Source organism: Lithobates pipiens, unplaced genomic scaffold (genome assembly GCF_037356315.1).
Source record: "Lithobates pipiens isolate NorthernLeopardFrog02 unplaced genomic scaffold, aLitPip1_a1.2 Scaffold_23, whole genome shotgun sequence".
In the NCBI taxonomy this organism is placed as follows: domain Eukaryota; kingdom Metazoa; phylum Chordata; class Amphibia; order Anura; family Ranidae; genus Lithobates; species Lithobates pipiens.
Window position 1 is genome coordinate 265,519,964 of NW_027507785.1, and position 23,526 is coordinate 265,543,489.

The 23,526-nt window shown below is 40.8% G+C and overlaps 1 protein-coding gene across 1 annotated transcript in view; it reads left to right on the top strand.

The window, feature by feature from the left end:
* LAMC2 (laminin subunit gamma 2) overlaps window positions 1–23,526 on the top strand; it is a 72,578-nt gene that overhangs the window by 21,576 nt on the left and 27,476 nt on the right. Inside the window, exons 6-13 of the mRNA XM_077453130.1 lie at window positions 853–981; window positions 3,721–3,910; window positions 5,419–5,531; window positions 8,374–8,592; window positions 8,680–8,862; window positions 11,214–11,459; window positions 15,850–15,986; window positions 17,581–17,734. Coding sequence (XP_077309256.1) covers window positions 853–981; window positions 3,721–3,910; window positions 5,419–5,531; window positions 8,374–8,592; window positions 8,680–8,862; window positions 11,214–11,459; window positions 15,850–15,986; window positions 17,581–17,734 — 1,371 coding nt within the window. The remainder of the gene's footprint in view (window positions 1–852; window positions 982–3,720; window positions 3,911–5,418; window positions 5,532–8,373; window positions 8,593–8,679; window positions 8,863–11,213; window positions 11,460–15,849; window positions 15,987–17,580; window positions 17,735–23,526) is intronic.

Genomic DNA, 23,526 nt, shown 5'->3' on the forward strand with positions numbered 1-23,526 from the left:
CAGTTACCTGTGGGTTTTTCTTTGTATCCTGAGAAATTCTTCTGCTAGTTGTGGCTGCAATCTTTCTTGGTCTACCTGACCTTGGCTTTGTATCAAAAGAGCCCCTAATTTTCCACTTTTTAATAAGTGATTAAACAGTACTGACCGGCATATTCAAGGCTTTGAATATCTTTTTATATCCTTTTCCATCTTTGTAAAGTTTCATTACCTTGTTACGCAGGTCTTTTGACTGTTCTTTTCTACCTCCTCACGGCTCAGTGTCTAGCCATCCATGTGAGAGCTAACAAACTCATTGACTATTTATACACAGACACTAATTGTGATTTTAAAAGCCACAAATGTGGGAAATTAACCTTTAATTGCCATTTTAACCTGTGTGTGCCACCTTCTGTGTCTATACAAAGGGCAAACATTCCAGGGTATGTAAACTTTTGATCAGGGCCATTTGGGTGATTTCTGCTATCATTATGATTTAAAAAGGATCGAAAAAACTATGTGATAATAAATGGCTTCATGTGATTACTATCCTTAAATAAAAGACAGGTATGGTTTGGTATGATCAGTCATATTTTCAATATTAATGCCAAAATTACACAATTTCTGCCGGGGTATGCAAACTTGTGAGCATGACTATATATACATTATCAGCATATAATGAAAATATCATATATAAACATGTCATATCTTCAAAAAGAAAAGCAAAGCAACACAGTATCATTTATGAAATTACAATTATTGTGAAATTTATGAGAGATTTAGATCTGCAGGTATACTCTCCCTGTCCATGTTCTCTGCTTCAGGCAATTATACTCTTTTCTCTGTCTAATATTATATATCTTATATTTCCTATAGATGTAGAAGGTTGGACAGCAGTCCTTAAGGATGGATCTCCAGCATCAGTCCCCATACGGATGTCCCGCCACCAGAAAGAGGTGTATCTTGCATCACGGCAGCTGGAGCCCCTTTATTTTAATGCCCCAGGTAGGGTCAAATTACTCTGTAAAAAAGGAGAACAAGTTGAGAACTTATTTGCTCTAATGGTAGATTTTTCACATGTTTGGTGCTTTTCTTACATTTTTATACATGTTGATTTGTTTCAAGAGTTCATTTTAAGAACCCTTCCCCTCATATCAGGTCAGAAAGCATTACGTGGCCTGATGGAGAGAGAAGAGTTATTGAAATGAAAAGTATGTTTAGATAAACGTGTTCCCTTTCATTGTTGGTTCAATTCAGCTACATGGCTGAATCTACATGGTATCTTGTAGTACCTGGTCCCAATTTTCACACTTGTAATGTTGCAGGTAATATGTGATATTTTAAAATTAGACCAATTTCCCTAACAATTTATATTTTATTTTAAGAAAAATAAGCTAGTGGTGAGGTCCTATGATTTTGCCACAGTGAGGATGCCAAGATTCTCATTATTTTCCTATTATAATGACTTCATTGGGGGTACAATCTCTTTTTCTCATCTATTGTCTCTGCAAGTAGGCACAACAGGAAGTGAGAGGAAATCAACCCAAAGTACATTAAGTCTCCTCTTAAGCCAACCATAATCGGATCAAAATCTGGCCTTTTCCTGCTGAACTAGCCAAATTTGGATCCATCTATGGGCAGGTTGGTTGTACTGAAGTCGATCAAGTACAACTAGCCTGTCAGTTTTTCCAGTTCGGACACTGCTGGCAGCTCTATCCACCAATGGTAATCATTTATTCGACAGTCTGAGAAACTTCCTGCCTTCAGAACACAATAGCACAGTGGGAGGGACTGTGTTGATGGTGGGATCGAGCAATTTTCTATCCATCAGTGGTTGAAGGAAAAAAAAAATGCATAGTGTATGGCCTTCCTTAGACAGTTGTTGTCACCAGAATAAATGTCCCCATTGAAAGATTTCCTCTCTATTCCTGTTCTGGGGGCTACTCATATTTTTAGATTTTCCTTACTTTCCATTCCAGTGACTATGGCAACCAGAACAAACAGGGTAAGTCCCCCAGCAAGAACACAAATAGCAAACAAAACCCTGACAGGGATTCTAACCCTTCCCACTGTATAAAAAAAAACTTGCTATTAGATACACTTTGAGTGTCCCCAGGAAATACAAGAAGCCAACATGATGTTACCGGCCATTGCGGGTAAAATATCAGTTTGGGTGCACTTGGTCTTTAAAGGCTAAGTTCAATTTTTGCACAAAAAAGGGTGAACAAGGTAGTTCACACACCAAGGGCAGGGCTTACTTCTAGAGCAATAGTTCTCAAGTGCTGTCCTCAGGACCCACTAATAGGCCAGGTTTGCAAAATAACTGAAATACATCACAAAATAAAATAACTAAAATACATCACAGGTGATATCATCTGGCCTGTTAGTGGGATCCAAGGACAGGAGTTGAGAACCATTGCTTGAGAGCAGGGATATGCAATTAACGGACCTCCAGCTGTTGCAGAACTACAAGTCCCTTGAGGCATAGCAAGACTCTGACAGCACAAGCATGACACTCAGAGGCATGATGGGACTTGTAGTTTTGCAACAGTTAGAGGTCCGCTAATTGCATATCCCTGCTCTAGAGAATAGACATTAAGTACCAGAATTTAAGTAGTATAAAATATATAAATTGTAGTAGTTGTCATTAGGACACATTTATGAATGTATTTTTTTAATATATTTTTGTGGTTGTATAATCGTTCATAGGTCCTTGTGACAACTAATAAAATGTATATTTGTTTATACAACTTATACTCTAGTTAATGTGTAACCTCTAGAGGTAACTCCTGCTCTTGGTCACCCTTGTTCACCCTTTTTTTGTGCATATTCTTTTGGCTATGTGAGGCTAAACACACTGTGTGTGATTTTATATCAGTTATATATTGCTCCTTTTGTAATTACTTTATTAATTGTATGTAAGTTCACCTTTTCCAAAATAAATCCCTATGCATGCCATTAGTTATTAAAGACTGAGCAGTTTTGTAAAATGTTAATTCATTTTATTGTCATATCTGTAGGCTATTTGGGCTACCCTCAGAAGCCTGGCTGAAAACTCCCAGCTAGTAACCCACACGTTCTTCCTTGTTGCTAGGACGTGAAAAACATTGGGCAATTACGTCCAGCATTGCAGAAGCCAAAATCAATGGTTTTTACGTTGTATTAACAACATGACAGGATGTGGAGATTGTTAATTCAGAGTTTTTTTTTTTTTATTCTTTATAATTTTTCAATCATATAAGAGTAATTAGGGCCTTCAGGCTTCAGAACAACAAATGGAATTGGCAATGAGCATGTTACCCATACACAAGTGAGGCCATCACTAGTACCAAAGCAGAATAAATAGCACTGTGGAGTGTTACAACATGCAGCAAATGCTTGTATACAGACCACTGTAGCAATAACAGTACTAATTCAGAGTTTTTCAGTCAGGCTTACAGGGGTGCCCAAATGGCTTACAAGTATGACAATAAAATGAATAAATATGTAACCAAGCTGCAAAGTGTTTTAATAACTACTGGCACCCTTGACTGTATAGGCTATTTTTTAGAAAAGGCAAACGTCGCCTTTAAATGTGTGAAGCCACTGAAATAACAATAGACACAGTGGGTATTAGGTCTAGTGAGCACGGTGGAACCTTTATAGCTGTTGGTCCTTTGTACCCAAGAGTATTCTGCTTTACTTGCTGAGTAACTGTCCTTGTTCTGGGACGTCATCCTCAATCTAAGCCTCATTTTCTTACAGGAACGTTCTTAGGGGACCAATCCAATAGTTATGGTCAGGTGCTGACCATTAGCTTCCGTGTGGATCGAGGCCGTCATAGGGCTGGTGTTGAAGATATTATACTAGAAGGAGGAGGCCTGAGAGTTACTGCCCCTCTTACCTCATCCAAAACTGCCCTTCCCTGCAGATTACCCCAAACCTACACATTCAGGTGAGCTGATAGTATTGCCATGATCATATTATTTCTTCAGCTAGCTGTAACATTTGTAGTACCGTATGTGCTGTTCTATAAATCTTTCAATGTCAACCTGTCTACTCGAGCTTCACAGTGTTCTAATCAGTTACATTTCTACTGCTACATTGTTAATCTGTGACTACGAATGTTATCCATTTAACATTACATTGTAAGCCAGGAATGTGGCTTTACAGAATCAGAGCCCCGGAAGGAGTAAGCTGTAAATAAGTGTCAGAAAATGGCCCTAGTCCTTGTCTCTATAACCAATTTCAGGCTACTGACTCAGAAAGCATTGAAGTCAACTTTTTCACATGACAGTCATGGAACTCATTTTCCAGAGTGGATGCTAGAAATGGTAGACCACAATTCTCTTTTGACAGGTGCACTTTAAACAGCGTGACACACTGAATGAGTTCCAAGCAGATCATCTTAAGACCAGTAAAGGCTACAGGTGACCCTGGAAGCAGCTTTGACAATTTACACCTTTAATGGTCATAAACTGATGGGATTCCTGCAATTTCTTCTTCACCGTTCAATGAAAATAATCTAGCCATACAGTATACAGCAATAACAGCTTCAACTCTTCTTGGAAGGCTGTCCACAAGGTTTAGGAATGTGTCTATAGGAATATCTGACCATTCTTCCAGAAGTGCATTTGTGAGGTCAGGCACCGATCTGCACGAGAAGGCCTGGCTCACAGTCTCTGCTCTAATTCACCCCAAAGGTGTTCTATCAGGTTAGGACTCTGTGGAGGCCAGTCAAGTTCATCCACCCCAAACTCATTCTTCCATGTCTTTATGGACCTTGCTTTGCTCACTGGTCCAAATCATTTGGTGGAGGGGGGATTATGTTGTGGGGTTGGGCTTGGCCCCTTAGTTTCAGTAAAGGTAACTCTTAAGGAGTCAGCATACCAAGACATTTTGGACAATTTCATGCTCCCAACTTTGTGGGAACAGTTTGGAGATGTCCCCTTCCTGTTCCAACATGACTGCACACCAGTGTACACACACAAGGTCCATAAAGACATGGATGAGTGAGTTTGGTGTGGAGGAACTTAACTGGCCTGCTAGAACACCTTTGGGATGAATTAGAGTGAAGACTGCGAGTCAGGCATTCTCATCCAACATCGGTGCCTGACTTCACAAATGCGTTTTTCGAAGAATGGTCAAACATCCCCATAGACACACGCCTAAACCTTGTGGACAGCCTTCCCAGATGAGTTGAAGTTGTTATAGCTTCAAAGGGTGTGCCAACACAATATTGAACCCTACCGACTAAGCCTGGGATGCCATTAAAGTTTATGTGCGTGTAAAGGCAGGTGTCACAATACTTTTGACAATATAGTGTATATAATACAGTCTGTGCAATGAGCAAAGATAAACAGCAGTGTGTGACAGAGGTGATGAATACTTCATATGTTGAAGCTGCAGCACATCGTGGGTTGTTGTATTCTTAATTGTCTCATTGATTTGTTACTGTAACAGATTGGATGAGCTGTCTGTCAGCCCTTGGACTCCCCGTATTAGTCACTTTGACTTCCGACGCCTTTTAAGCAATGTGACCGCCCTGCGTATTCGTTCCACTTATGGAGAGTACAGTAAGTAATGAAAACATTGATTATCAACACAAGCATTAATGGGTTGGGGCTTATTCACACCAGCCAGCATTCTGATGTACAGTGAGGGGCAGTGCAATGCACTGTTACAAAGCATCGCATTGTTTTGTTTACTTTTTACAACTTTATTGTCACAAAATGACACTTCATTTAAAGGGTAACTCCACTTTAGTTGAAAATGAAGTCATATTGTAATTGAATGTTATTAAAAAAAAAAAACCTTTCCTTTTCAATCTGCAGCTCTGTAATTTTTTTTATAAAATGCAATATGGCTACCTGGAGGTGTTTTGTACACAGAATGTGTACAGGACGCCCCCCAGAAACACCATTTCCTGCTTGTGTGATTGGCTTACTGATTTTCCCAGAAGTCAAGATACAAGTCAGATTTCAGGCATCCCCTGCAACAAACATGTCATTTTTGATGAGATCCTCACAATAGGAAATTATGCAGATCCTGTCACTTTCCCGATTAGAACCCTGCAGGTGAAGCAGCTGATTGATAATTATGAAACCACTCCCATTAGATTCACTGACCACATGGACACAGGCAAACACACAGTGATTTCTTCAGAATAACAAAAGGTAGGAATCTGCAACAGTTTGTTAAAGCGGAGGTCCACCCTAAAGTGGACCTCCGCTCATCGGAACCCTCCCCCCCTCCGGCGCCACAATTGGCACCTTTCAGGGGGGAGGGGGGTGCAGATACCTGTACAGTACAGGTATTCTGCACCCACTTCCGGGATAGCTCTCTGCGGAAAGGGGCGTATATTACGCCCCTTTCCGCAAGTGCCCGCCCCTTTCCGCAAGTGCCCCGCTGCCTGCTGGGAAACACACAGATCCCAGAGGCAGCGGGGACCGTCCTTATTGCGCAGCGCGATTCGCGCATGCGCAGTAGGGAACCGGGAAATGAAGCCGAAAGGCTCCATTTCCTGATTCCCATACCCAAGATGGCGGCGGCAGCACCCGACATACGATCTACAGATCGGCTTCGGGTGCCGACATCGCGGGCGCGCTGGACAGGTAAGTGTCACTATTTTAAAAGTCAGCAGCTGCAGTATTTGTAGCTGCTGGCTTTTTTTTTTTTTTTTTTAAACGCGTAGTCCTGGTGGACTCCCGCTTTAAAATCCTTGCAATGTACATAGATCACCCAGCGGAAAATGTTTTTTTTTTTCTAAACAAAAGTGGAGTTACTCTTTAAACCTTTGCAAATTTTAGAAAATTATGTCCAAGAGCTTAATGCTATAAATATTAGTTTACACTGCATATTAGCAAACGGTCAGTCCCCTTCAGTGCTGTAAGGTAGGTAGATCGCTTCCATCGTCTCCTGGTCTTCCTTCCAGGTTCCAACTCTTCAGTTACACTGATATCAATCCCATGGGAGTCACATCATCATGGCACAGAGCAGTGCAGCAAATGTAAGCTGAGCTACACATGTATGGCTCAGTGTATATTGATGCTGACAGGCAGGGAGAAGTAGTTAAGACGGAAAAGACCAATATGGTCTCTTTTGTCATAAAAATCCTTAAAAGTCTTAATTTCTGTTGAACAGGTTTATTCCGGACCAATTCCTCACTAGATAGTAAAGCCAGGATCTGGGTGACACTAAACACTGAAAGAGTAAAATAAGGAAGGACAGGATATATTTTCAAAATCTTATTACTGTCTGTGTTCCTGCAGAAGATCTAGCTTTTCCCTATTGTGCCAGACATAAAAAAAAATCCTTAACAAAGACCAAGATCAAAGAACAATAGCCTCTGTAATGTCTGACTGCAGTTAAGTTTTCCATAATGTTCTTTGCAGTGTCTATGTCAGTCATTCTCTGAGTTCTATTGGACTCTGGGGTTCCTCCAGATGTTTCTAGGGGTCCATTGAACTGTAGCTGATTGTCTCCACCTTACATAGTTAAATAGTCATTTAGTTAGTGAAGTTGAAGAAAGACACAAGTCCATCTGGTTCAACCAATATATAAAAAAAAGATTTATACATTGAAAACCTCCATATACAGATGCTTATACTCACTGTCTACATAATTCTGGCTCCAACACCACTGGGCAGAGCCAGTTGCATTATAAGAACTATCTTTTTAGTTGTCTGTAAGAATGGCACTATGACAACTACTGTAAGGGGCATTTCCCCACTGACCCCCTATGAATTAAATTCTTGCAGGGGTTCCCAAAGACCTGAAAATTATTTGAAGGGTTCCTCAAGGGCATGGGTCTTCAAAATTTTTCAATGAAGGGCCAGTTTACTGTCCTTCAGACTGTAAGGGGGGCAGACTGTGGCCACCAGCAGTACAAAATGTTCCAGTGTCAGTGGGCGTAAACAAACCTCCATCATTGGTGTCTTTGGGCCCCGTTGTTGATGTCATTGGGAGGAACTGTGCTCCATCGTTGGTGTCATTGGACTCCAATGTTGGTGTCATTGGGAGAAATTGTGCCCCACCATTGGTGTCATTGGGCCCCACTGCTGGTGTTATTGGGGGAAACTGTGCCCCATCATTGGTGTCACTGGGAGGAATTGTGCCCCATCATTGGTGTCATTGGGCCCCATTGCTGGTGTTATTGGGGGAAACTGTGCCCCATCATTGGTGTCACTGGGAGGAATTGTGCACCATCATTGGTGTCAGTGAATATAAAAGCACCCCAAGGGCTGGACAAAAGCAAGTATAAGGTTGCGTCTGGCCAATGAGCCGCAGTTTGGAAACCACTGCTCAAGGGTAATGAGATTGAGAAAGGCTGATCCATGACCATTGTAGAATCTGGTCCATATTGACTTAATGGTGCCCGTTCAGTGGTGTAATTTCTTTGCTTCTTACATTTCACAGGCACTGGGTATCTCCAAAGCATCACCCTTGTTTCTGCTCATCCCGGTCCTGGAGTGCCAGCACCCTGGGTGGAAAAATGTGAATGCCCTGTTGGATATAAGGGCCATTTCTGTGAGCAATGCGCCCCAGGATATCGCAGGGAGTCTCCTGCGCTGGGTCCCTTCAGCCCTTGCGTTGCATGCAAATGCCAAGGAGGAGGTCTATGTGATCCAGAAACTGGTAAATATCGAATTGCTGTCTTGTCCACTGACTACTTTAGTTATGTTCATTTTTACTCATATGTTTCATTTTGAAAATTTTTATTAGGTGACTGTTACTCCGGAGATGAGAATCAGAATAATGACTGTGCTGACTGTCCTCATGGGCAGTATAATGACCCTCGTGACCCCCAGAGGTGCCTGCCATGTCCATGCAATGCTGGGGTTGGTTGCTCGTTGTCTCCAGAAACGCAAGAGCCTGCCTGTGACTATTGTCCTGTGGGACTGAGTGGTGAGAAGGAATGCAGTACTTATGAAATGTTTTTATTTTGTGTTAAAATGGTAATAAACCCCAAAGCAAATATTTGTTATATTTCAGCTTGCCAGTTCTTAGATGTGATGGCTGCATTAGCTTTCTTTTTTATGATTTCTTCCCTTTGTTTTCACCTGCCAGTAGATTTGTTGTTTTTCAACAGAACAAGCTCCCCTGCAAATGCATCAGTTAGAGTGTTGAGACAAACCATTTACTACTGACAAGGGTGCTTACAATGATCACCTTTTATTTATGTAAAACCTTTATCCCAAAATAAAATACTGTTGCAGTAACTGCAGTGTGATCTGGAACTTCAGTTTGTTAGTGCATCTAAATCTGCTAGTCCATCTAACACTTCCCTCAATCCAGTTTACCAGTACTGCTAACCAAATGTGTTTCTGTTGCTCCTTCATCCAGAGTGGGGGTGCTCTATTGCAGGAGATGTGTTACTGGCCAGATAACCAGATGACAACAGAGGGGAAAAAGCCTCAAAATAGAAAATGAATGCAGCCAACGCATCTAATGATTGACAAACTGATATTACATTTTCGATTTTGGGTTTGATACCACTTTAATCATGATTTGGTGGGACAGTTGAACTTTGGTCGAAATTTACTGTTATGCCCTGTACACAGGGTCAGAAATTCCGAATGGAAAAAGTCCGATCGGATTATGTCGTCGGAAAATCCCATCGTGTGTGGGCTCTATCGCACTTTTTCTGTCGGATTTTCCAACGCACAAAGTTTGAGAGCAGGATCTAAAATTTTCCGACAACAAAATCTGATCGCATAAATTCCGATCGTGTGTAGACAATTCCGATGGACAAAGTGCCATGCATGCTCAGAATAAACTAAGAGACGAAAGCTATTGGCTACTGGCCCGTTTATAGTCACGACAAATGTGTTTGACGTCACCTCGTTCAGAACCATTGGATTACACCTTTGTGCGACCGTGTGTATGCAACACAAGTTTCGGACACAATCCGTCGGAAAAAATCCAATGGATTTTGTGGTCGGAATGTCCGACCGTGTGTGCCGTGTGGGCATTAGAGCTAGCGGGTATGAAAGCAACACTTGGCACTAAGTGCAGGGCAAAAAGGCGTGCATGAACCAAACACTACTCATACTATATATATATATATATATATATATATATATATATATATATATATATATATATATATATATATATATACAGACACACACATACACATACTCCAATCACACAAATGTATGCATTAATTCACCCTATTGATTGCCTTTTCCAAGGAGTCTACTAATTCTATGACTAAGTTATTCTTTGGGTGAACTGTAGGTTTGTGTTATAGCACACTCTAGTGGGTGAGATATGAATTGCACAAAGGGAAGCGCTAAGAAGCCAGTAAAAAAAACTTGCTCTGAAGGTCTTGAGCATTGTGTTAATGGTCCTGCAGTTTTCTAGGACCAGTGATGTGTCCCAGAAAAGTGCAGAGAGGGGGGGAGGAGAACTGCATTAACATGCATTTTAATGAGTTTGTGGTGCATTTACAGTATGTTTTTTGCTTTTGCATTGCACTTTTTGGGCATTATGATTTTTTTTCTTACTGTGTTCCATTTGTGGTAAATTTATGTTTATGTGTGAAAAAATGCAACATGCTTTACTGTTTTTTAAACTGGGCTCATTGAAATGCATTAATTTTTCTTGTATGTGTGCTGGTACTGTGTTTAAAAATGCATTCGGTGTAAACGAGCCCTAAAGTCAGACAGCCAGACAGCTAGCATTTTCAGGAGGAGTCTAGTAATACTAGTTCCTATATTTCACTCATGGTGTTTAATGTAAGAAGGCAGACTTATCAAAGCAATAATTGTATTATATTCTTTAGATTTGTCAACAACTTTGCAGTTCACTCAGGTTGTCCCTTACACTACATAGTCGTTGGTAAATCTAAAGGTCAGTGTACAATCGTATTGTAATATGTGACCAGCTTAAATGTATCAAAACCCAAATGTAATATATTGCAGCTTTGCAGGCTTTAGATGTAGTGGCTGCATTTGTTTTCTTTTTTTGTTTTGTGTTTTTCACCCTTATTTCACAGAAGATAGCTGGAAGGTTTGTAATATCTTTTTAGATTTTGGTTCAGAGCATAGGAAGTGACAGTAGAGTTCTTGTAGGATCAGGAGTTTTTCTGTATTTGCAGTAAATGTATTAAACCTGATAAATAAAAATATACATGGTGACCACATATAAGGACTGGTAAGCTGCAACAGATACAATTTCTCTTCTTAGGTTTAAATATTCTTTAATGGTATGAAATGATAAACAGTCCTTATAGATGTCCCCTATCCCACTAGGTCCTCGCTGTGAAATATGTGCTGATGGACATTTCGGAGACCCCCAAGGACAAAATGGACCTCCTAGGCCGTGCAGACCGTGTGCCTGCAATAACAATATTGATCCCATAGTGGAGGGGAACTGTGACCGAGTGACCGGAGAGTGCTTGAAATGTCTTTATAACACAGCTGGATTCTACTGCGACAGATGCCAGGAAGGGTCTTTTGGTAACCCACTGGATCCAAACCCAGAACGCAAGTGCAGAGGTATTTCATTATGCCCTCACTCCAGCTTCTTTACTTTTTTAGTATTAAAGGATGACTTTATCCTAAACCAAGATGGCGGTTATGGCTGATATTGGGGAATTAAACCACCTTTCTGTATCTTATTGCTCCTGGGGGTTCCCTTGCCAAAATAACCTTGCTAGAGCTTGTAGGTCTGCACACCTCCTGTGGCCACAATGAGGAGTTCCTGCTCTTTTTTCTAAATGTATATATTATGGAGAGTGTAGTAGAGGAATCGGGGAAATTGAATGTTATTTAGGAACAGGCAATAACTTCCAGTTGGCTATAAACATAATATCACTTTTTCAATAGACTGACCCTTTAACTCTTTTTGTATATATGAATAGCTAGAACCAATATAAAATGGGTATAAAAACTCCAGGAATATGTTGCTGTTACCAGCCAACCAGATTTAAAACGGTACTAAACCTTTGAAAATACCTCCACCTTCTAGTGATGAGGGGATTCCCTCCCTCGCTGACCGCTGTCATCTTCTCCCCAGGCTACTTTCAGGTGCTGGGCTGTTGGCATCCTGATAGGCCAGTGGGAAATGCAATCATCCCATGCATGTGCAGGGCAGTTAGTCATTCCAGCACAGCTGGGTTGTGCCAGAAATTAGGGTTCAGGTACCGTAAATGTGTGTTATTGCAGAAGAGGTATAGCACTTCTTCGGCAATGAAGAGCTCCCTCCTCTTAGTTTTCTAAAAGTTAGTTAGTTTTAAAGGGATGGGTCCACCGAAGAGTCACATTTCAGTTTTGTGTGGTTGCAAAACTATACTCACCAATTTTCATGGTTTCCCAGAACAGTTAAATTGTGTCTTCACCCTAAATGTCATCTTGACCTGCCCCACCTTTCCCTCTTACAGTTCATGAATGTATTTTATATATATATATATATATATATATATATATATATATATATATTTACAATATATATATTGTTTTTTTTTTTTTCAGTGTACAGTGTACTTTATTTGAGCTTCAGCTTTTCTTGTCTAGCTGAAATGTTGTCCCCGCTCCTTGCACATGTGCAGATGTGCCACGGGGCTCGGGTCCTGAGAAAGCCCTGTGGCACATTTGCACACATGTCCATTTCCCTAGGCATCTGTACACCTGTGGGATTTGCCATGCATGTGCAAAGACTGCTACCAGGGAAGCCCAAGGCCTTCTCTGACTTTGTATATGCTTGAGAAAATATCCCCTTTGCATGAACAGCTGCGCCCATGGGCTCTGCCAGAAACTGAAGGCCAGGCAGAGCCTGTGGGTGCATCTGCAATTCGCAAAAATGATGGCACTGGAAGGGGGGTGGCCTGTACAGAGTGGCCCTGAGGTCCAACTTTAAATTCAAGGCATGCCATAAAAGATAACTGGTACAGGTACTAGTGTGCTTATGTCAACTGAACTTTCAAGCCATCAAATGTGTGGCACCATGGCACCTGCAGAAGATAAAATGGCAGTTTCCTTGGCTGTAAAGGATAGAAGGGTTTAGTTCTTCTTTTAAATGATATGCTATTTTTTATAAATATGCTTTAGAAATTTACCTGCCTCATAACTCCCCCATTTTCATGTCATAGCCGTAATAAAGATAAATGGTTGTACTCCTAGTAATGCACAACAATTAAATAAGAGTGCAGCTAATAAAGAGTGACACCTTCATAATTCTTATGTGGGGGGAACAGAAATATAAGCTCCTGCCAGGCTGTATCACCTACCAGGCTTTGGTATGCAAGAAAATGGCATCAGTGTCCACCCAAAGCTGAAATATCAGATTTAGCTACAGCTTGGATTTAGAAAGTCATAAAAGTATTTTTAATGCAGATATGATACAGGAGAGGATAAACTATAACTCGTCTGTAACACATCTAAAGTTGCAATGTTTTCATCGTTAGTTTATTAATACTGGAACATTACAAACTTGCATGCAATAACCTGACCGGCTTCACACTCACTCAGCAATTTTTTCAGGGAACGTGAAGTGCTGGTGGAGCAGAAAATAAGTCAGGATTATGCATCCAAGCCTATAATGTTCCTGTTTTAATAAGCTAGTAATAAAAGCTGTGTTTTATTGCTGCTATATTCCCACCAGTTGTACAGTGTTACATAAGATTGATACTTGCTTCTCTACTTTAAAATCAACCAAGAAAAAACAGAAATAGACTCCTGCTGATTGCTGAATGTAACGCAGACATGATCTTTTCTCAAATTTTAATAAATCATATCCAAGATAAATGAAATATTTCATTATTTTGTCTAATGTTGACTAAGGGACACGGTACACAGAGGGAGATTTGCTAAAATGAAGTGAACCTGTATGTACCTGCTGTCCTATTCATGCTGATCCAATGGCTTTAGAACCTTATGAGATACTGACATGGAAGAAGTATGCAGATCAGAAGCTCTGATTTCACTTGCTGCATGCTTATTCAGGATCAAAGGTTGAGACTAGGGATTTTCAGGTAAATAGACTAGCACTTTGGAAAGTAAGCAATTAGGCCTCCATAATTCAGTCTTTCCAGGTTTCCTTTAAAGATGATCTGTTACTTTGCCTATTTAGGGCAAAGTGACAGATTACTTTTAGAAGTCTCCCACCCACTACCAACCCACTGGTCCCCTATGTAGGACTTGTAGTCAACAAGTTTCATAAGAAATGATCAAATCCTTCCAGGGGATTACAGTTGATGATGGTGGCTATAACTATGTTTATTAATTTTGTACATGTAAAATACAGAACTTGACTGTCGGTATCTTCCTGATGAAGCAGGCATGGACCCGTGAAACACGTCAAAGTTACAGCAATCCATTGCCCAGTGGGGCGGGGATGATGAATGACAATACACAATATAAATCCATGTACTTGTAATGTTGACATGCAGTACCATGTTGTTTTATGTGTAATATATGTTTTTTAATATTTGCAAAATAAAATATTGACTTTTTATATATACTTGGTACCTTTAAAGTCCTCCATTTTCTAGTTAAGGTCTTTTTTCATGTAAATTTCAAAGGATGTGGTACCAGACACTATGGGGTTTATTTACTAAAGGCAAATCCACTTTGCACTACAAGTGCACTTGGAAGTGCAGTGTAGATCCGAGGGGATTTGCAAGGAAAATAAAAAAAAGCATTTTTGCTTGTACACGATTGGATGAAAAAATAAGCAGAGCTTCCCCTCATTTCAGATATTCCCCTCAGATCTAAAGCGACTGCACCTCCAATTGCACTTGTAGTGCAAAGTGGATTTGCCTTTAGTAAATAAACCCCATAGTGTCTGGTACCACATCCTTTGAAATTTACATCAAAAAGACCTTATACTACTATACTCTACTATACTCTACTAATCTCTAATATGCCTAAAAACATAGAAGTAATTTTGCTCTGTCAGGCTGGTGTATGGTGTATTTGAAAATGATTATATGAGTGTTTACAAGACTCGGTGTTGTCAGACATCCCAAGGTTGAGCCTTCTGATGCATTGACCAGCTGGGTTTTGGCTCTTACCAGCCAATTACTAATATCTTCCCTTTAGATAGGCAGGTTTAAAGGATGTCCACTGAGTCTCCACCACCTTCTCTTAGGCTGCTTTACACTGGGGCGGGAGCAGCGTCGGCGGTAAAGCGCCGCTATTTTTAGCGGCGCTTTACCGTCGTTTTAGCGGCGGTGTGCGGGCGCTAGCGGGGTGGTTTTAACCCCCGCTAGCGGCGGAAAAGGGGTTAAACCCGCCCGCAAAGCGCCGCTGCAGCGGCGCTTTGCCGGCGGTATTGCCGCGGTGTCCCATTGATTTCAATGGGTAGGAGCGGTATAGGAGCGGTGAATACACCGCTCCTTCACCGCTGCAAAGATGCGGCTAGCAGGACTTTTTTCACCGTCCTGCCAGCGCATCGCTCCAGTGTGAAAGCCCTCCGGCTTTCACACTGGAGGGAAAGGGGCCAGTTTTTTTCAGGCGTTACACAGGCGCTATTTTTAGCGCTGTAACGCCTGAATACCGCCCCAGTGTGAAAGCAGCCTTAGCAAAAACATGCATGTTGCCTAGCTGTCATTTTAACCCCCTAGCTTCAATACTTTGAGTCACTGACCCCAAGCTAGAATCAGATAAAGACTCCATACTTATCTCAGGTCAGTGGCTTGGAAAGTTTGAAGCCAGTGGTTCAACATAACAGTCAGGAAACTAGCATTTTCAGAAGCATATTAGTAATGACATACTTCTCACTTCTGTTAAGACAGTCATATAATGTGCTGCAAATATGGCATGTATCAACCTAAAATATAGTGGAATCAAGTGACTCCTGTGTAGATTAGGGGTCAGAGGATGCCAAATGAAAGTTAGAGTGTAACCTTTGTTTGTTTTAACCCTCTTGGTGTGTTTCCTTTCATAGAGTGTTACTGTCACCCTGTGGGTTCCCAGCAAGGTTCATGCCAGGCTGATGGCTCATGTCTGTGCAAACCAGGATTTAGTGGGGAAAACTGTGATCAACCAGAGTGCCCGAGCTGCTATGACCAAGTCACTGAGCAGGTGAGTTCCTAGTGGAGTGGATCATTGGTTAAAGTGGACCTGCATCCATGAAGCAATGCTAACAATCTGGGATGAGTTTATATACTTAAAATGCCAGGGGAACATAGTGCTACAGGTTCCCTTGACTGGAGATTGCATGTGATCTCTGCTCTAGGTGGAGATCAGAGGAGATGAGGAGGATTTTCTCCTTTGGCAGAGATTAAGGCTGAGCTTCAGGTATGATCCTAATTGCATACTTACATTGGTTCAATGTAAGTATGCATATCTAATACCTGAGGGACCGCTGGGAAGCTGGCCATCAATGCAGTAATCAACACTACTACAGTGATAGCCGTGATCTTCCAGATCCAATGCCAAGGGGCTGCCCAACTACACACTGATCACAGGGGGCTGCTCGCTTGGCACCGCCGCCATTTACAGCACACCTTGTATTTTTTCAATGAATTCAAGATTCAGGGTCGGTGCTACCACTAGGCAAATTAGACAGCCGCCTAGGGCGCACTGCTGTCTAGGGCACCGGCCACTGATGTTCCTACTCTCTTCTCTCTGCGGCAAGCAACTAAGTCTCAGCATCAGCAGGCAGCCGCTGCTCCGTTCACACATAGTGTCAGAGGTGCAGTGGCAGAGGGCTGTGTCCTGACTACCGAATGAATGAAAGCAAGCAAACATTCATTGATGGGCACTGGTGAGGCTGCATTTGATGGGCACTGGTGAAGCTGCTTTCGATGGGCACTGGTGAGGCTGCATTTGATGGGCGCTGGTGAGGATGCATTTGATGGGCACTGGTGAGGCTGAATTTGATGAGCGCTGGTGGGCTGCATTTGATGGACGATTCGCTAAAAAGCTGGATTATTCAAGAGGCAGGGCACAGGGGATGGAGCCAAGGGGGCCAGGAAAATGAGATTTCACCTAGTTCAGCCTTTCTCAACCTTTTCAGCACAGAGGAACCCTTGAAATAATTCTTTGGTCTCAGGGAACTCCTGGTAAAAATTTTAAATCTACAACTCATGATACATTAGTGTGATGGTCAGTGGGAAGAATGGTCCTTACACCTGTGGTCATTGGGAGGAATTACCTCCTTATAGATAGCTAAAAAGATCAATGGTGTGAGTGGGAACTTATCTGAGAGGCAGAAATTGCCCAATGCTGAAGGAACCCCTAGCGACTTCTGGAGGAACCCTAGGGTTCCACGAAACCTTGGTTGAGAATCACTGACGTGGGATATCAAAAATCCTTGCACCAGCCCTGCTCAGATTAAATGAGGTGGAGATTGTGACATCCCTGCCCCTGTTCTTCACCTTGTCCAATCAGAGAATGCCTTGTGTTCATTGAAAAAAATGAATGTTCTGTCAACGGCAGCAAAGCCAAATGAGCAACCCCCAATGTAAGTATGCAATTAAGATCAAACCTGGAGTTCAGCTCTAAGTGACCAAATGCTTTGGTTGTGTAAGCAAGGAGGGAGCCTGGAGCAGCATGTTTTCCAGGAAGGGAAATTATATCTGCCATTACTAGTTATTTACCCATCCCATAAGCAATGAGATATTTGAAGCTGTGCTTTAATTAACAACATTAACATTTGTATTTGATTATCCAGATGACTTCATACAAGAGACAGCTGCAGCAGTTGACTGGTTCCATCAATGGCAATGGTCAAATGCACACCCAAGACCAGCGTTACCTGGAGGAACAGATGAGGGCAGCGGAGGAGAGAACTCGGAATATGTTAAGGGAGGCCGAATCTGCTCATGGTGAGATACAACTAATTGACCACATCACTGGAAATTTGTGGAAATTTTGTGGAAATATAATATATTCATGAGTTAGTAAACTGGAAATTGGATAAAAGGTTTACTAAGAAATACTTTTTGAACGATAAAAAATGCATTTTATATACAACTATACAGATCAGATCAAAAGGGGGGCAAATGAGGAGGCGAGAGGGACTTTGTTCGAAATCAGGGACTGTTGGGAGCTAGGCATTTCCCTGGGTCTGTGGTTTTCACATAGACTATTGTCATCCCAAAATGTGGATGCTTGGCTACATATTGAGTACTTATATTTGTCAAGTTTTGCCATAAATGTGTGTTTTCCGGTAGCTATTACTTGCATGGTCCATGGGCAACATTCCTTAAATTACAACTAAAGGCAAAACTTTTTTTTTAGTTTTGGATAAAGTGGAGATGGAATAGAACACCTGTCAGATTTTTTTGCTTATTGTGCCCCCAGTAAGGAGATTCTCCCTCTCTATTTGTCCTGTTTACCTTGATCATTGAAAGTGAAACTAAAAGAAAATTCCAACTTTTGGGTTGTCCCCAGAAAAGTAATAGAGGGGAAATCTTCCAATGGGGACACTAAATTTGGTGAGCCACGGTATTCCTTTAATTTGCAGCGATTGCCTCTCACATCCTGTTTTGGCTAAGGGACAGGAAATGAAGAGAAATCTCCTCAATGGGACACAGATGGCAAAGAAATAAAATATATGAGCCGCCCTACCAAAATGTAAAGAAAGTTTTGCCTGAAGTTCTACTTTAAGTACGCATCATACTGATGCAGACATACCTATTCCATGATGCCTAATCTAATGTGCCATAAACAATAGACATGTGCAATTTGTTTCATTCCGAATTCGTTTTGTAACTAAATTCGACAACTTCGTTAACTCGGAAATATTTGAATTAACAAAAACCCGTTTAATTCATTTTTCCAAAAATTCCGAAATTTAAAATAAGAAAATTCGATAATCTGAATATAAGGATGAAAATCTAAAAAATCAGAAAATCCGAAAATAAGAAAAAAAATCAGAAAATTCGAAAACCTGAAAATTCATAATACAGTGGTGTGAAAAAGTGTTTGCCCCCTTCCTCATTTCCTGTTCCTTTGCACGTTTGTCACACTTAAGTGTTTCGGAACATCAAACCAATTTAAACAATAGTCAAGGACAACACAAGTAAACACAAAATGCAATTTGTAAATGAAGGTGTTTATTATTAAAGGTGAAAAAAAATCCAAACCATCATGGCCCTGTGTGAAAAAGTGATTGCCCCCCTTGTTAAAACATACTATAACTGTGGTTGTCCACAACTGAGTTCAATTTCCCTAGCCACACCCAGGCCTGATTATTGCCACACCTGTTCACAATCAAGGCATCACTTAAATAGGAGCTGCTTGACACAGTAAGGTCCACCAGAAGATCCTTAAAAGCTACACATCATGCCGAGACCCAAAGAAATTCAGGAACAATTGAGAAAGAAAGTAATTGAGATCTATCAGTCTGGAAAGGGTTATAAAGCCATTTCCAAAGCTTTGGGAATCCAGCGAACCACAGTGAGAGCCATTATCCACAAATGGCGAAGACATGGAACAGTGGCGAACCTTCCCAGGAGTGGCCGGCCGCCCAAAATTACCCCAAGAGCGCAGCGACGACTCATCCAAGAGGTCACAAAAGACCCCACAACAACGTCCAAGGAACTGCAGGCCTCACTTGCCTCAGTTAAGGTCAGCATTCATGCCTCAACCATCAGGAAAAGACTGGGCAAAAATGGCCTGCATGGCAGAGTTCCAAGGAGAAAACCACTGCTGAGCAAAAAGAACATCAAAGCTCGTCTCAATTTCTCCACAACACATCTTGATGATCCCCAAGACTTTTGGGACAACATTCTGTGGACCGATGAGACAAAAGTGGAACTCTTTGGAAGGTGTATGTCCAAGTATATCTGGCGTAGAAGGAACACTGTATTTCATAAAAAGAACATTATACCAACCGTAAAATATGGTGGTGGTAGTGTGATGGTCTGGGGCTGTTTTGCTGCTTCAGGACCTGGAAGACTTGCCGTGATAAAAGGAACTATGAATTCTGCTGTCTACCAAGAGATCCTGAAGGAGAATGTCCGACCATCTGTTCGTGTACTCAAGCTGAAACGAACTTGGGTTCTGCAGCAGGACAATGATCCTAAACACACCAGCAAGTTCACCACCGAATGGCTGAAGAAAAACAAAATGAAGACTTTGGAGTGGCCTAGCCAAAGTCCTGACCTGAATCCTATTGAGATGTTGTGGTATGACCTTAAAAAGGCCGTTCATGCTCGAAAACCCTCTAATGTAACTGAATTAGGACAATTCTGCAAAGATGAGTGGGCCAAAATTCCTCCAGGACGCTGTAAAAGCCTCATTGCACGTTATCGCTAACGCTTGGTTGCAGTTGTTGCTGCTAAGGGTGGCCCAACCAGTTATTAGGTTTAGGGGGCAATCACTTTTTCACACAGGGCCATGATGGTTTGGATTTTTTTTCACCTTTAATAATAAACACCTTCATTTACAAATTGCATTTTGTGTTTACTTGTGTTGTCCTTGACTATTGTTTAAATTGGTTTGATGTTCCGAAACACTTAAGTGTGACAAACATGCAAAGGAACAGGAAATGAGGAAGGGGCAAACACTTTTTCACACCACTGTAATAACTAATTAACTAATAATAATAACTATTACTAACTATTAAATTATAGGTATTGGAATTTCCTATCAAATTTGGCTGTTAGTGAATGTAACGAATACAAATTTATAGCAAGTTGCAGATTACCCAAAATAAGGAATGCCACATCTAAACGAATGGAACATAACAAATTAACAATAATAAATAATAATGATAATAAAATATTTTTATTATTTATCATTATTAATTTGTTACGTTTAATTTGTTTAGATGCGGCATTTGTTATTTCGGATAATTCGTAACTTCAGATAAATTTGTATTCGTTATGTTCAGCCAAATTTGAGCGGAAATTCCATAACCTATAATTTATTAGTTAGTTATTATTAGTTATTTAATTATTATTTCGGATTTTAGAATTTCCATTCTTTCAAATTTTCAGATTTGCCTTCTTTCGGATTTTCAAATTTTCTCATTTCTGAATTTTTCCGAATTATTGAAATAACAAATATTGCATCTAAAGGAATGGAACATAACTACTTAGATTTTTTTCCAATTTACAAATGTAATCAAAAGAACAAAAAACAAAAAAAAAAAAAAACAAATGAAACGAAAACAAACAAATTTTATGGCAGAGCACATGTCTAATAAACAATCCCAAATGTATCCCCCAGTGTTGTACCCAAGTCTGGAACTATAGCCATAGCAGACCATGAAACTGCGATGGTTGCCAAAATCTCAGGGGGCCCAGAGCTACAGTGCCTTGAAAAAGTATTCATACTACTTGACATTTTCCACATTTTGTCATGTTACAATCAAAAACGTAAATGTATTTTATTGGGATGTTATGTGATAGACCAGGGGTCTCAAACTGGCGGCCCTCCAGCTGTTGCAGAACTACAATTTCCATCACGCCTCTGTCTATGGGGAGTCATGCTTGTAACCCTCAGCCCTGCAATGCCTCATGGGAATTGTAGTTCTGTAACAGCTGGAGGGCCACCAGTTTGAGACCCCTGATAGACCAACACAATGTGGCACATAATTGTGAAGTGGAAGGAAAATTATAAATGGTTTTCAAATTTTTTTACAAATAAATATCTGAAAAGTGCGGCATGCATTTGTATTCAGCCCCCTTTACTCTGATACTCCTAAAATCTAGTGGAATCAATTGCCTTCAGAAGTCACCTAATTAGTAAATAGAGTCCACCTGTGTGTAATTTAATCTCAGCATAAACACCGCTGTTTTGTGAAGCCCTCAGAGGTTTGTTAGAGAGCAAACAGCCTCATGAAGACCATGGAACACACCAGCCTGGTCAGGGATAAAGTTGTGGAGAAGTTTAAAGCAGGGTTAGGTTATAAAAAAAAAATCCTATCCCAAGCTTTGAACATCTCAAGGAGCACTGTTAAATCCATAATCAAAATGGAAAGTGTATGGCACAACTGCAAACCTACTAAGACATGGCCATCCAACTAAATGGACAGGCTGGGCAAAGAGAGCATTAATCAGAGAAGAAGCCAAGACGCCCATGGTAACTCTGGAGGAGCTGCAGAGATCCACAGCTCAGGTGGGAGAATCTGTCCACAGGACAACTATTAGTCATGCACTCCCCAAATCTGGCCTTTATGGAAGAGGGGCAAGAAGAAAGCCATTGTTGAAAGAAAGCCATAAGAAGTCCTGTTTGCAGTTTGCAAGAAGCCATGTGGGGGACACAGTAAACATGTGGAAGAAGGTGCTTTTTTGGCCTAAAAGCAGAACGCAATTTGTGATGGAAAACTAACACTGCACATCAAAAAAAAAAAATTTTTGTGAAAAACGTGTAGCGCTTATTTGTTTTTACCACATTACAATGTGACCAATGTAATCAATACATGTGTTAGACTGTGCACAAAACACATAAAAAAGAAATATATAAACACTCAATTACTGTATATGTAAAGCTAGAATGTCCAAGTAAATAAATATGAAAAAAAAAAAATGTGTCCACAAAAGTGGAAAAACAGCATGAAAACAGATGAAGAGTTCTCCAGATTTTCCAAGGTTACTGTGTGTGACACGATGAAGTGAAAAACAGTCCTACACCTTCTCCAAAGGATAATCACACAATCACCGCGTGAACCCTCCACCACATAAAATGGGGGCTTACCAGATTTAATGGATCCTACTCAAAATTATATTTGGAGGATCATATGTGCTTGTAGGTATACATAGGCTATTTTTGGAGTGTTGTCTTTTTCTGGAAGGCTTTCAAGTGTAGCTATTTTCTCTGCGGTATGTCTCCATCCACATAGATCATCATAGGTAGTGGGATAGATATAAAGGAAGAGAGCAGGGACCAAAATAGTGTAACTCCGTTTTTCATTTCAAATAATTTAATTAAAAATTATCAAACTCACGTGTACAAAGAACATAAGCGCTTTTTCAGTAAAATCTCAGGCTGCAGTGAAGTCCCGACGCGTTTCGTCTTAAGCAGACATCATCTGGGGTACAACTTCAAGGCAGCCCTCCAGTTTATATAGCTAGACCCCCAATCAGGACAAGATTTCCTCCATCAGTGTCACCACCCATCACTTCCGGTATCCAACATGGCCGCCGGCGTGCGTTCCACGCCTCTTTTTAGTAATGTGAAGGTTCTAGTCAAATAGCTGTTAGATCCCATACTCTTATATATATTAGACGAATGACTTCCGTATATTTAAACGAACGTCCTAATGCCAATAACGTCCAAATAGAACGCAGGCATAAACATTGAAAAGTTCAGCCGATCTTTTAACCTTAGCGGAAGTAAAAGTAAAATAAACGTGACCCCCCGCGTATCTCACGAACGGGAGTGGTCAGCCTGGAACGCACCAACTTTATCCACATCCCGGCGCCATAACGTCACTTCCGTGTCCCCGTACTCAAAAAATAGACGTATAAAAGAACGCCATCTCTAGGGTAATGTACAGATCGGTACAAGAACGAATCTTTTTTATATATTAGATAAGGAAAATATAGAATATATACTCTCAGCTGAGGGATATATCTAGTAGAAAAAGCATTGGTAAAAAAAAAAAAAAAAAAAAAAAAAAAAAAAAAAAAAAAAAAAAAAAAAAGAAGTAAAAAATATAGACAAC